Here is a 14,500-nt window from a genome sequence, read left to right on the forward strand (position 1 = left end):
GCTCCCAACAAGCACCTAACCACTGGCGCCCCAGCTGCCATCTTGCGCCCCGCCTTTGCCGTCAAGCAATAACCGCCAACTTGAGCACCACCATTACCATCAACCTCAGTGCCGCCATTACTGCTAACTGGCACCTTACCATAGCTGCTATCCCCCAATTGATGCCCAGCCACAGCCACTAGCTGCCAACTAGCGCCCCACCATAGTCGCCAAGCCATGAATGCCAACTAGCGGCCTCCGATACCTGCTAGCTGCAAACTGGCTCCCCGCCATAATTGCCAACTGGCACCTCGCCATAGCTGCTAGCCCCCAAGTAGTGCCCAGCCATAGCTGCCGAGCCATAACCGCCAATTGGCGCCCCGCTATGACCGCTGGCTGCCATATCCGCTAAGCCATGAATGCCAACTAGCGCCCCACGATAACAGCTATCTGCCAACTGACACCCCCTCTACAGCCACTAGCCACCAACTGGCGCACCGCCATAGTTGCCAAGACCTCCGACTTAGGCTTTTTATGGATGTGTTCAATCTGCGGGTTTTCATGGTTGGCTGGGAGTCTTGGATCGTAATAACACTCATGAAGCAAGATAAGATAATCGTGATGAAGAGTGGATCTACTGCATCCCATCATGCTGCTTACTTCCTCCACACTGGGCTGCCCTCCATCCAAGAAGGCGAAGGTCTTGACATCAAATCTCCTGACCTGAGAATGAGAATGTGTTTCCCCCCGATGGTCCACAGGCACAGAACTCCTGGAGTCATCCAGTGGGTTGGGACACCTACCCAGGAAGTCAAGATATCAGCAGTAGTGGACCAGTATCACCTCACTAACCTCACCCATTGTAGAGAAGCGTCCACACGGAATGTCGAGATGCCGGGTAAGCGAAGCAGTCGCGTACTTGAAGGGACAGGGCGGGGTCTGGCGATGGCGGCGCGATGGAGACCTCCACATACGCCGCTTCACGTAGCGGCAGGGACAGCGGCAGTTGGTCCTCAGGAAAGAAAGACGTGAAAGTTGCATCTGGAGGAGCAAAAGAGAACAGGCCAAGGCAGGAATGTTCAACTCCATTGTCACATTTCTAGATTTAGTCAAAGATCATCTGGGGACCGCACTCTTATTCGTAGGGAAGTGCTTTTTTGAAATCAACTCACGGGCCACGAGTGAAATAACCCAAATTGTGAAGAAGAAGAGAGGACCTGAGATGGAACCTTGGGGGACACCACTTGTAGAACTGAAGGAGTTGAACAAATGACAAAGAGAGGACCTAAGATGGAGCCTTGGGGGAAACCACTAGTCTAACCAAAGAAGTTGAACAAAAGATGACAAAGAGAGGACCTAAGATGGAACCTTGAGGAACACCACTAGTCTAACCAAAGAAGTTGAACAAAAGATGACAAAGAGAGGACCTAAGATGGAACCTTGAGGAACACCACTAGTCTAACTAAAGAAGTTGAACAAATGATGACCTGAAAAGGAACTTTAAGGAACACCACTAGTCTAACCAAATAAGTTGAACAAAAGATGACAAAGAGAGGACCTAAGATGGAACCTTGGGGGAAACCACTAGTCTAACCAAAGAAGTTGAACAAAAGATGACAAAGAGAGGACCTAAGATGGAACCTTGAGGAACACCACTAGTCTAACCAAAGAAGTTGAACAAAAGATGACAAAGAGAGGACCTAAGATGGAACCTTGAGGAACACCACTAGTCTAACTAAAGAAGTTGAACAATTGATGACAAAGAGAGGACCTAAGATGGAACCTTGAGGAACACCACTAGTCTAACTAAAGAAGTTGAACAAATGATGACCTGAAAAGGAACACTACTAGTCTAACCAAATAAGTTGAACAAAAGATGGCAAAGAGAGGACCTAAGATGGAACCTTGGGGCACACCACTAGTCTAAGTAAAGAAGTTGAACAAATGATGACCTGAAAAGGAACTTTAAGGAACACCACTAGTCTAACTAAAGAAGTCGAACAAATAAAGAGAGGACCTAAGATGGAACCTTGAGTAACACCCGTAGTCTAGCTAAACTAGCAAAACTAACTAAACTAATATGTCAGACCCACTCGACATCCATTGCATCCGGTCTCCCCTAGAGGGGGCGGGGTTACCCACATCTGCGGTCCTCTCCAAGTTTTCTCATAGTCATTCTCATCGACGTCCCACTGGGTTGTGAGTTTTTCCTTGCCCTTATGTGGGCGCTGAACCGCGGATGTCGTTGTGGCTTGTGCAGCCCCTTGAGACACTTGTGATTTAGGGCTATATAAATAAATATTGATTGATTGATTGATTGATTTACTTAAAATCCCAAATCATTAAGACTTGAGTTTTCTATGGACGTTTGATGAATATGAAACATTCCAAAACACTATTAATGGACGTTCAACTAGCGGCCCGGGAACGACGCCACTCCGGTCCGCGGGCCGCCAGTTGACTAGTCCCAGTCTAAGGTTTCAAAGACATTTTTATGACCTGTGGCGATTCTCATCTGCACTCGGATGGATCCGACAGCGACCACAGGCGGCGGGTTGGTCGGGAAGTTCACCGCGTCGGCCGCTTGGTAGTCGCACTCCACCTGGACTCTGGAAAGGAACTTAAGTGGGTCAGCAGCTCCGACCTCAAAGCAAGGACGGTCAATTACCTAACCGGAGAACTCTGGTTTCTACTTCGCTCCTCCACCTCTAACTCATAGACGACGACATCTCCAATCACCTGAAGGCAAGCAAAAGTATCTTTTATTTAAAATCCTGTTCAAGAAAATGCAGGCACCAGATCCAGGAGTTTCTCAGTGGGAGTAACTACGGCCACAGATTTACTAACCTTGGTCTTCATCCCACAGTCCATAACTTGGACCTTGAAGACTGCGGTGTCTGCTGTGGCGATCACGGGGACGCACCGCGGATGATCTTTGACCATCAGGCTCCTGGGGTCCACAGGTAGGTCGGTTTTCACGGAGAACACAAGGTGTCCGTCCAGGGAGCAAGCTGGAGGAGGGGCCAACACAGGAAGTCAGTCCAAGTGTCCTTTTTTGCTATAAAAACCATGTATGCATAGCAAGGGTCAATTATGTTGAAAAAACCCTGAACTAAATTAATAATGAATAAACTGTCAAATTAAGTGCAAATAAAAATAGCTTCACCAATTTAGTCATAATTTTTGGGCTTGAGAAGCTTCTCTAAGACTTTAGCTCCAGACTTCTGTTTGATATCGTCATTACTAGGGGTGTAATGGTATCGCGATGTTAGGGCCACGGTACAATATTAGTGCGGTATACTGTATATACCCCCAAAAAATCTTGGTTAAAAAGGCTTTAGTGCATTGGTGTCCAAACTACGGTCCACGAAACGTCTAGATAGATAGATAGATAGATAGATAGATAGATAGATAGATAGATAGATAGATAGATAGATAGATAGATAGATAGATAGATAGATAGATAGATAGATAGATAGATAGATAGATAGATAGATAGATAGATAGATAGATAGATAGATAGATAGATAGATAGATAGATAGATAGATAGATAGATAGATAGATAAAATAAAACTTGCCCGCAGAGAGATTGCATTCACTTTAAAAGACTGCCTTTAAAGCCGACATTTTGTTGTCGTCAAGTGGACGACGTGAGTAATTCAGGTCAAGGAGCTTTAATTATTCACTCAATGTACTTATATGACCCAATGCAAACAACCTTCCCTAGTCATGGCGCAAAAAAAAACTGCAACCAACACAAAATGTCAACAGACATGGTCACACACAACCCTGCTTGATATTTCTGATTGCACAACTTTAAAAAGGAGGTTGTCATGGAAGTAAACATGGTAGGAGTCAAACATTCACATACTATTTATATCCAATTATATTTACATTATATAAATATACAATTTTTAGCCCAATGTGGCCCCCCAAGTCAAAAAGTCACACCCCTGCCATAGTGTGTAAAATGAAGCGACATCGAGTTTTTCCAAGTAGCTTTTTAGCTTACTCGTATTATCCACGTTGAACATTTTTCGGGGTGATTTACCGCCGTGCGGTGCGATCAGACCGGCTGGTTCTGCGTCGCCTCGGAAACCAAAGTGGCGCGCTTTGTTTTGCAGAAAGCAGACTTTCTTACCTCCGCCAAAAACGTTTTGTTTTGGCTTGGGCTCGTTAGCAACATAACTCAACCAGTTATTGACACATTTCATGTCCAAAAAAACCTAGAAATGTTATCTACGACCACTCAAACACGTGTCACTTCCTGCCTAGGGCGTTGCCGTTCCCGCGCTGGGCAGAGGATTCTGGGAGGTGTAGTTTATTTACAGACCCAACCAACGCTAACACCAGAAAAAAACTACTCAAGTTTCCGTTTGATACGTCACACGTCACGGCATTATTGAGGACTTTGAAACGGTATTTATAATAGTTACAGTGCATCCCTAGTCATTACTGCCACAAGTGGTGGAAAAGTGTATTACACCCGAGTACTGCTGCGGCCCAACAATGAGCCCGACAGGTCCTGGTCTTAAGAAACTAATCAGGGATGAGTACCGGCACAGGTTCACTCTTCCAAAAATGCACTAGTTTGATGTACAGGACTGCTTGTATCGCCGTTTAGATACACCTTTTTGGATGATATCGGACACGTCCAACCCAAAGGACAATAAAAGCAGAGGACTGTTACCGGTCAGTTTGTAGTAGCAGCTTTGGTCCCGTGAGTCCAAACAACATCCTCGACTGGAGCAGGAAGCCTTCGACATTCTCTGCTGCCCACATGTCACTCTTAGGTCTTTGTGGACGTCACACCTACCAGGAACTGTGGGAAGAAAATGTGGGTTTTATGCAAGGTTTTTAATGTCATACTGTACGTATGGGACCTTTTTTATTGTCGGACTGTACGTGTGGGACCTTTTTTATTGTCATACTGTACATGTGGGACCTTTTTTATTGTCATACTGTACATGTGGGACCTTTTTATTGTCGGACTGTACGTGGGGGACCTTTTTTTATTGTCGGACTGTACGTGGGGAACCTTTTTATTGTCGGACCGTACGTGGGGGACCTTTTTTCATTGTCGGACTGTACGTGTGGGACCTTTTTTTATTGTCGGACTGTACGTAGGGACCTTTTTATTGTCGGACTGTACGTGTGGGACCTTTTTTATTGTCGGACTGTACATGTGGGACCTTTTTTATTGTCATACTGTACATGTGGGACCTTTTTATTGTCGGACTGTACGTGGGGGACCTTTTTTTATTGTCGGACTGTACGTGGGGAACCTTTTTATTGTCGGACCGTACGTGGGGGACCTTTTTTCATTGTCGGACTGTACGTGTGGGACCTTTTTTTATTGTCGGACTGTACGTAGGGACCTTTTTATTGTCGGACTGTACGTGGGGGACCTTTTTTTATTGTCGCACTGTATGTGTGGGACCTTTTTAATGTCGGACTGTACATGTGGGACCTTTTTTATTGTCAGGCTGTACGTGTGGGAGCTTTTTAATGTCGGACTGTACGTGTGGGACCTTTTTAATGTCGGACTGTACGTGTGGGACCTTTTTAATTGTCGGACTGTACGTGTGGGACCTTTTTTATTGTCGGACTGTATGTGTGGGACCTTTTTAATGTCGGACTGTACGTGTGGGACCTTTTTTTTTTATTGTCGGACTGTACGTGTTGGACCTTTTTATATGTCGGACATTTTTTATTGTCTGACTTTGGTCGGTGTACCATTATTAATCACAGTACACTATTATTAATTATGGTGTACCTTCATGATGTTTTTATGTGACAGCCATTATTAACCACGGTGCACCGTTATTAACCTTTTTTATTGTCGGAATGTACGTGTGGCACCTTTTTATATGTCGAACTGTACCTGGGGGACCTTTTTTAATGTAGGACTGTACGTTGGGGACCTTTTTTATTGTCGGACTGTATGTGTGGGACCTTTTTTATTGTCGGACTGTACGTGTGGGACCTTTTTTATTGTCAGACTGTGGTCGGTGTACCATTATTAACCATGGTACACAATTATTATTTATGGTTTTACCTTCATTATGTTTTTACGTGACAGCCATTATTAACCACAGTGCACCATTATTAACCACCGTGCACCATTATTAACCACGGCGCACCATTATTAACAACAGTACACTATCATTAACCACGGTACACTATCATTAACCACGGTACACCATTATTAACCACGGTACACCATTATTAACCACGGTACAGGAGTGAATGCGCTCTTCTGCACTCACCAGGAGGCGACGGTGGCGTCCTGACCCTGGAGCTTCCCCTCAGAGGACAGCTGACGTGGACCCGGAACCATCCATCCTCTCCTGTCAGCTGCACCTGCAGAGAGACCACCACTTTGCTCCCCTGTGGGGTTGAAAGTCACGCAGCAGGTAAGTCTTAAGTCTTACACATTTCTACCACTGATTCATTCTGTTGGGGAATAGTTGGTCATTAGGTCTTGAACAGGTTCTCAGTTGCCCCTGGGGGTCTGCAGTGGTACTGCACGGGGGGTTTACTGTAGACTTCAACTAAATAAATACATTCCCCACGCCAGTCAGCCGCCGATTGGCACTCCCGCCAGTCGTCACCTTACATCTGGCATGCTCTTAAGTTAGCAAGTAGCCTGCCAGTTGTAAATTATGGCAATTATCGCACCAGTCAGATAGCAATTAGCGCAGGGGTCACCAACCTTTTTGAAAGCAAGAGCTACTTCTTGGGTAGTGATTAATGCGAAGGGCTACCAGTTTGATACACACTTAAATAAATTGCCAGAAATAGCCAATTTGCTCAATTTACCTTTAACTCTATGTTATTATTAACAATTAATGATATTTACACTTAATTGAACAGTTTAAAAGAGGAGAAAACACACAAAAAATGAAAATTAAATTTTGAAACATAGTTTATCTTCAATTTCGACTCTTTAAAATTCAAAATTCAACCGAAAAAAAGAAGAGAAAAACTAGCTAATTCGAATCTTTTTGAAAAAATTAAAAAAAGAATTTATGGAACATCATTACTAATTTTTCCTGATTAAGATTAATTTTAGAATTTTGATGACATGTTTTAAATAGGTTAAAATCCAATCTACACTTTGTTAGAATATATAACAAATTGGACCAAGCTATATTTCTAACAAAGACAAATCATTATTTCTTCTAGATTTTCCAGAACAAAAATTTGAAAAAAAAATTCAAAAGACTTTGAAATAAGATTTAAATTTGATTCTACAGATTTTCTAGATTTGCCAGAATAATTTTTTTGAATTTTAATCAGAATAAGTTTGAAGAAATATTTCACAAATATTCTTCGTCGAAAAAACAGAAGCTAAAATGAAGAATCAAATTAAAACGTATTTATTATTCTTTACAATAAGAATAAAAAAAATTACTTGAACATTGATTTAAATTGTCAGGAAAGAAGAGGAAGGAATTTAAAAGGTAAAAAGGTATATGTGTTTAAAAACCCTAAAATCATTTTTAAGGTTGTATTTTTTCTCTAAAATTGTCTTTCTGAAAGTTATAAGAAGCAAAGTAAAAAAAAAAAAAGAATTTAAACAAGTGAAGACCAAGTCTTTAAAATATTTTCTTGGATTTTCAAATTCTATTTGAGTTTTGTCTCACTTAGAATTAAAAATGTCGGGCAAAGCGAGACCAGCTTGCTAGTAAATAAATACAATTTAAAAAATAGAGGCAGCTCACTGGTAAGTGCTGCTATTTGAGCTATTTTTAGAACAGGCCAGCGGGCTACTCATCTGGTCCTTACGGGCACCGCGTTGGTGACCCCTGAATTAGCGTGTTAGTTGTAAGATAGTGATCAGCACGCCAGTTGCCCACTAGCCATCTGCAGGGGTGCACAAAATAATCGATTCACATCCGCGTCACGATTTCTATTCGACCCCATTCTATATAGATTCTAAATTTTTAAAGCTGGATTAAAAAAATAAATTCACAAGAATCAATTTTTTTAAATATGATTTTAAGCCATCTTTATGTAACCAGAAGGAGCTTTTCTAACCTGTAACAAAAAGGTTTGATCATTATTATTATTATTATTATACATTGCAAAAATTGGTTTGAATGGAGAATCGATTCTGAATTGAATAGTCACCCCAGGAATGGGAATCGAATCATTCAATGCCCAAAAGATTCATAATCCCAATAATTTGTATTTATAACAAAACCTTTTTGTTGACAAATGTATGTAACCCAAGTTTTTGCGTGTTCATTTTGTCAAAATAAAATCATCCTGACAATTTTATTGAATAGAAATTTGTGAGCTAAATTTGTGCTTTTAAAAACAGAGTTTTTCAAAATACAGTTTTAAAATTCAGTTTAAACATTTTAGTGGAAAAAAAAAGTTCAGTGTAAAAACAAAATTTAAAAAAATTGGTGCATTAAAATTGAGTGCATTAAAATTCTGTGTAAAAACTTTCAGTGATTGAGTGTAAAATTTTGGATGCAGAAAAATTCAGTGTAAACAAACATTTTGGGCATGAAATTCAGTATATTTTATGTGATAAAAATTCAGTGCATAAATATTGGTTGCATCAAAAGTAAAAAAAAAATGGTGCATTAAAATTGAGTGCATTAAAATTCTGTGTAAAAACATTCAGTGTAAAAAAAAACAACTAAAACAATCAGTGCATCAATATTCAGTGTAAAAAAATTAAGTGTATAAAAAAAATCAGTGCAAAAAAATTCATTGTATGAAAAAAAATAAGTGCATTAAAATTCAGTGTAGAAAAATGGTGCACGAAAATTCAGTGCATACTAATTGAGTGTAACATTTTATGTGATAAAAATTCAGTAAACACAAATATGGACACACTGCACTTATATGGCGGACCCAAAGGGACAAAATTAAACAAATAATACATCTTTAAATAATTACTTACGTGTGTCATAATATTGAATTAATTTAATAATAAAACAATTAATTTAATCACGACAAAATTAGTTAAATCATGAAATAATGAAATCAATAATCCATTAAATGATTAAATATTTAAATGTAATTTTACATGTAATAAAGTAATGACACATTTAATAAAAATGTACTTATTTAAGTATTATTTTTATTTATTAATGACACATTTCAGTATTTAAAGATTCCCTAATTTTGTCTCATTTGGCCCTCCATACACGGGATGTTATGCATTACGTCATAGTGTAAACAAACATTTTGGGCATGAAATTCAGTATATTTTATGTGATAAAAATTAAGTGCATAAATATTGGTTGCATTAAAAGTATAAAAAAAATTGGTGCATTAAAATTGAGTGCATTAAAATTCTGTGTAAAAACGTTCAGTGTAAAAAAAAAACTAACAATCAGTGCATCAATATTCAGTGTAAAAAAATGAAGTGTATAAAAAAAATCAGTGCAAAAAAATTCATTGTATGAAAAAAATAAGTGCATTAAAATTCAGTGTAGAAAAATGGTGCAGAAAAATTCAGTGCATACTAATTGAGTGCAACATTTTATGTGATACAAATTCAGTGCATAAATATTGGTTGCATCAAAAGTTTTTAAAAAATTGGTGCATTAAAATTGAGTGCATTAAAATTATGTGTAAAAACATTGTGTACAAAAAAAATCAGTGCATTAATATTCAGTGTAAAAATATTCAGTGTATAAAAATGGTGCAGAAAAATTCAGTGCATATAAATTGAGTGTAAAATTTTGGATGCAGAAAAATTCAGTGTAAACAAACATTTTGTGCATGAAATTCAGTATATTTTATGTGATAAAAATTAAGTGCATAAATATTGGTTGCATCAAAAGTTTAAAAAAAATGGTGCATTAAAATTCTGTGTAAAAACGTTCAGTGTAAAAAAAAACACAAAGAATATCAGTGCATTAATATTCAGTGTAAAAAAATTCAGTGTATAAAAAAAATCAGTGCATTAAAATTCAGTGTAAAAAAATGATGCAGAAAAATTCAGTGAATATAAACTGAGTGTAAAATTTTGGATGCAGAAAATTCAGTGTAAACAAACATTTTGTGCATTAAATTCAGTATATTTTTATGTGATAAAAATGCAGTGCATAAATATTGGTTGCATCAAAAGTAAAAAAAAATTAAAATAAAATAGTGCACAAAAAAACATTCCATTACATAAGTTCAGTGTAAAATAAAAGAAAAGCTTTTGACACCAATGATGACCAAAGTCTTGTTGCTGGAAGATTGTTTACCTGGACTCGGGCGTAGCAGCTGTCATATCTGCTGAAGACCACCGGGTTGTTCAGTCCACTCACTTGGACCCCACAGGGGCCCTCATGGTGGGGCACTGACACCGTGGCCCCTGACATGTCTGACATGAACACAAACATTTCCGTCTTTGGGAGAAGTGTAGTTTTCCATTTTTACTCCACAACAATCTCACCTGTGACGCGTGGATTGTTGTTGACCTTTGACCCAAAGACTGCTTTTATGCCCCGGTGGGAGCAGCTGACTCGAGGCAGGACCAGTCTTTGCCTGCGTGACCTGCGCTTCTCTGCCCGCAGACCGCGGGCAACGCTCCAAAGTAGCAACATGAAACAGAAGTGAGCAAAGTTGCAATTCATCTCCTCGCAGATCAAATGTTTTTACTCTGTGTCACCACTTTCCAGTGGCATGGGCAGGTGTCACATGACCACCCAATTAGTGCTAATTGGTTGGAAGGCTGCTGCACACTTCACTTGCTAGCTGCTCATCTTTAACCCCTGAAATGCTGACTACAATTTTCTTCTTTCAAATTTACTTTTTTACAGGATTTCCTGACCATTTGAAGCAAAAAAAAAAACACCAAATTAAATGTTTTGAATTTTGTAGTGTATTTTCAATATATTATGTTAATTTATTTTTTAAATTTTTAAAATAAAAATGAAAGAAAGAAAATGGTATTAAGTGTGTTCTACAGAACACTTTCAAAACTATTTTTATCTTTTAAATTAACTTTTTCCAGGATTTCCTGACTATTTGAAGCTAAAAAAACAAATTAAAAATGCAGAATTTTGTAGAGTATTTTAAATATATTATTTTGTAATTATTTACTTTATTTATATTGTTTTTAAATTTAAAAGAAAAAAGAAAATAGTAACAAATTTAAGTTCAAAACTATTTTCTTCTTCCAAATTAACTTTTTTCATGATTTCCTGACCATTTGAAGCTAAAAAAAAACCAAAAAAAAACATTTTAATTCATTTTTTAAATATATTATTTTTATTTATTTATTTAAATGTTTAAAAGAAAAAAAAGTTAACAAATGTGTTGTGCAGCAAACTTTCAAAACTTTTTCCTTCCTTCAAATGTACCTTTTTAATGATTTCCTGACCCTTTGAAAAAAAAAAAAAAAAAATACAATTAAAAATGTTTAATTAGTTTTTTAAATATATATCCTTTTTTTTAAATTAATACTTTTTGAAATAAAAAGAACAAAAAGAAAATGGTATTAAATGTGTTACACAGAACACTTTCAAAACTAACTTTCAAATTAACTTTCTTCATGATTTTCTGACTATTTTGAGCTAAAAATAAATAAATTTGTAGAGCATTTTAAATTATATATATATATATATATATATATATATATATATATATATATATATATATATATATATATATATATATATATATATATATATATATATATATATAGTTTTATTTACTTTATTAATTTTTTTTAAATATAAAAAAAGAAAAAAAGAAAATGGTAACAAGTGTGTTGTACAGCACACTTTCAAAACTATGTTCTTCTTTTAAATTAACTATTTTCATGATTTCCTGACCATTTGAAGCTAAAAAAACAAAAACAAATGAAATGTTTTTAATTTTGTAGTGTATTTTCATTATATGTCCAAAGACATGCACCTGGGGATAGGTTGATTGGCAACACTAAATTGGCCCTAGTGTGTGAATGTTGTCTGTCTATCTGGGTTGGCCCTGCGATGAGGTGGCGACTTGTCCAGGGTGTACCTCGCCTTCCGCTCGATTGTAGCTGAGATAGGCTCCAGCGCCCCCCGCGACCCTCAAAGGGATAAGCGGTAGAAAATGGATGGATGGATGGATTTCATTATATTATTTTAATTTATTTATATAAATGTTTAAAAGAAAAAGAAACAAAGAAAATTGTAACAAGTGCACAGTACAGCACACTTTCAAAGCTATTTTTGTCATTTAAATTAACATTTTTCATGATTTCCTGACCATTTGAAGTAAAAAAAAAAAAAAAAAGAATTTTAAATGCATTGTTTTTATTTATTTACTTTATTTATATTTTTAAATAAAAATAAAAAACAAAGAAAACAGAAAAAAAGGAAATGGTAACAAGTGTGTTAACCTTTAAAAACTATTTTCTTATTTCAAATTTACTTTTTTCATAATTTTCTTACCATCTGGAGAAAAAAATTAACAAAAATCAAAAATGTTGAATTTTGATTTTAAGAATTTTTTTTTCTTTTTTTTCTTTTTTTAATTTAATGTAATTTATTTTTTTAAATAAAAACAAAAAAAGTGCTAAAAAGTGTTTTGTACAAAACACTTTTAAAATGATTTTACTTCTTTCAAATAAAAAAAAAAACAAATACAAAATTTAGAATTAGAATTTAAATATATATTATTTTTATTTATGTATTTATTTATTTTTATTAATACTTTTAAAAATGTTCTTTAAAATTAACTTTTTCATGATTTTCTGCCTCTTTGGAGCTAAATTTTTTTTAATTTTGTAGAATATTTTAAATATATTGTTTTTATTTATTTACTTTATATATATATATATATATATATATATATATATATATATATATATATATATATATATATATATATATATATATATATATATATATATATATATATATATATATATATATATATGCCATCGAGCCAGCGTGCGTTGGGTCTCCAGCATTCACACAAAATTTATACCAAAATTGCATTTTGTAGTTCTTTAAAAAAAAAAAATTTGGTTAGAACTACAAAAATGGATCCTTTTTTTGTGGAAAAAGATTGGGCACTTCCGGTCTTTTGGTAAATAGATAGATAGTACTTTATTGATTCCTTCAGGAGAGTTCCCTCAGGAAAATTAAAATAGGGACACACTGCACCTGTATGACGCACCCAAAGGGACAAAATTAAACAAATTAATACATTTTTAAATAATTACGTACGTGTGTCATAATATTGAATTAATTGAATAATAAAACAATTAATTTAATCATGACAAAATTAGTTAAATCATGAAATAATGAAATCAATAATCCATTAAATTATTAAATATTTAAATGTAATTTTACATGTAATAAAGTAATGACACATTTAATAAAAATGTGCTTATTTAAGTATTATTTTTATTTATTAATGACACATTTCAGTATTTAAAGATTCCCTAATTTTGTCTCATTTGGCACTCCATACACGGGATGTTATGCATTACGTCATGTGCCTCTCATTACAACCAGTTGAGGGCGCTGTTTTTCCCCCAATAGTGTTAGTTTATTTCAAGGTAAAACTGCATTATAAGAATCCTGTACTACACGGTACTGAATTTTTTTTTACACTGAATTTTTATTTATTGATTTTTTAAACGTAGAATTTTAAAACACTGTATTTTAATAAAATTTTTAAACACACAATTTGTTTTATTTTTTTTTTATTGAACATCCATCTAATTCTACCGCTTGTCACAACAAACATACATTTATGCACACAAAAGTCAAGGCACTTTCAACATCAAGGAAAGAAAAAAGAAAATATAGATATAGTATTAAATATTAATAAATATGGAAAAAAAAAAGACAAAAAGGGCTACCTAAATCACTTTAAATGTTTTAACAAAGATATAAATGTAAGGGATTTAATCATTCTGCAAGATATGATTGATAATTGTAAGCCATTAAGCCAATTAGAAAATGTAGGACTTACTTTTATAAATCGACATTTATGTAGAATTGTTTTTGCCTGGAGCATAATAATGTTCACAAACATTTCCTGACCCTTTGAAGCTAAAAAAAAATAAATAAAATTGAATTAGTTTTTTAAATATATACTATTTTTATTTTTTTAATTAATACTTTTTGAAAAGAACAAAAGGAAAAAAAGAAAATGGTATTAACTGTGTTATGCAGAACACTTTCAAAACTACTTTTTTTTTTCAAATTAACTTTCTTCATGATTTTCTGACCATTTAGAGCTAAATTTTTTTTTATAACAAAACCTTTTTGTTGACAATTTATGTAACCCAAGATTTTGCGTGTTAATTTTGTAAAATAAAATCATCCTGACAATTTTATTGAATAGACATTTGTGAGCTAAAATTTGTGCTTTTAAAAATTGAGTTTGTCAAAATACAGTTTTAAAATTCAGTTTAAACATTTTAGTGGAAAAAAGCTCAGTGTTAAAAAATTAATAAATTGGTGCATTAAAATTGAGTGCATTAAAATTCTGTGTAAAAAAATTCAGTGTATAAAAAAAAATCAGTGCATTAAAATTCAGTGTAAACAAATGGTG

General features: G+C 35.1%; 1 protein-coding gene across 4 annotated transcripts in view; it reads right to left on the reverse strand.

Moving 5' to 3' along the window:
- Positions 1–10,674, reverse strand: part of LOC133642270 (zona pellucida sperm-binding protein 1-like) — a 15,996-nt gene extending 5,322 nt beyond the window's left edge. For 2 of the 4 annotated variants that reach the window (XM_062036371.1, XM_062036370.1), the window contains exons 1-8: positions 10,395–10,674; positions 10,204–10,322; positions 6,250–6,370; positions 4,671–4,802; positions 2,827–2,990; positions 2,648–2,718; positions 2,479–2,588; positions 837–1,020 (exon numbers count right to left, since the gene is read on the reverse strand). In XM_062036371.1, the coding sequence (XP_061892355.1) occupies positions 837–1,020; positions 2,479–2,588; positions 2,648–2,718; positions 2,827–2,990; positions 4,671–4,802; positions 6,250–6,370; positions 10,204–10,322; positions 10,395–10,575 (1,082 nt within the window). In that variant the 5' untranslated portion in view covers positions 10,576–10,674. Of the gene's footprint in view, positions 1–639; positions 779–836; positions 1,021–2,478; positions 2,589–2,647; positions 2,719–2,826; positions 2,991–4,670; positions 4,803–6,249; positions 6,371–10,203; positions 10,323–10,394 lie in introns of all 4 variants that reach the window. The other 2 variants (XM_062036369.1, XM_062036372.1) reach the window with 2 other exon arrangements.
- Positions 10,675–14,500: the final 3,826 nt, after the last annotated feature.

This window comes from Entelurus aequoreus, linkage group LG25, assembly GCF_033978785.1.
Source record: "Entelurus aequoreus isolate RoL-2023_Sb linkage group LG25, RoL_Eaeq_v1.1, whole genome shotgun sequence".
Classification (NCBI taxonomy): Eukaryota; Metazoa; Chordata; class Actinopteri; order Syngnathiformes; family Syngnathidae; genus Entelurus; species Entelurus aequoreus.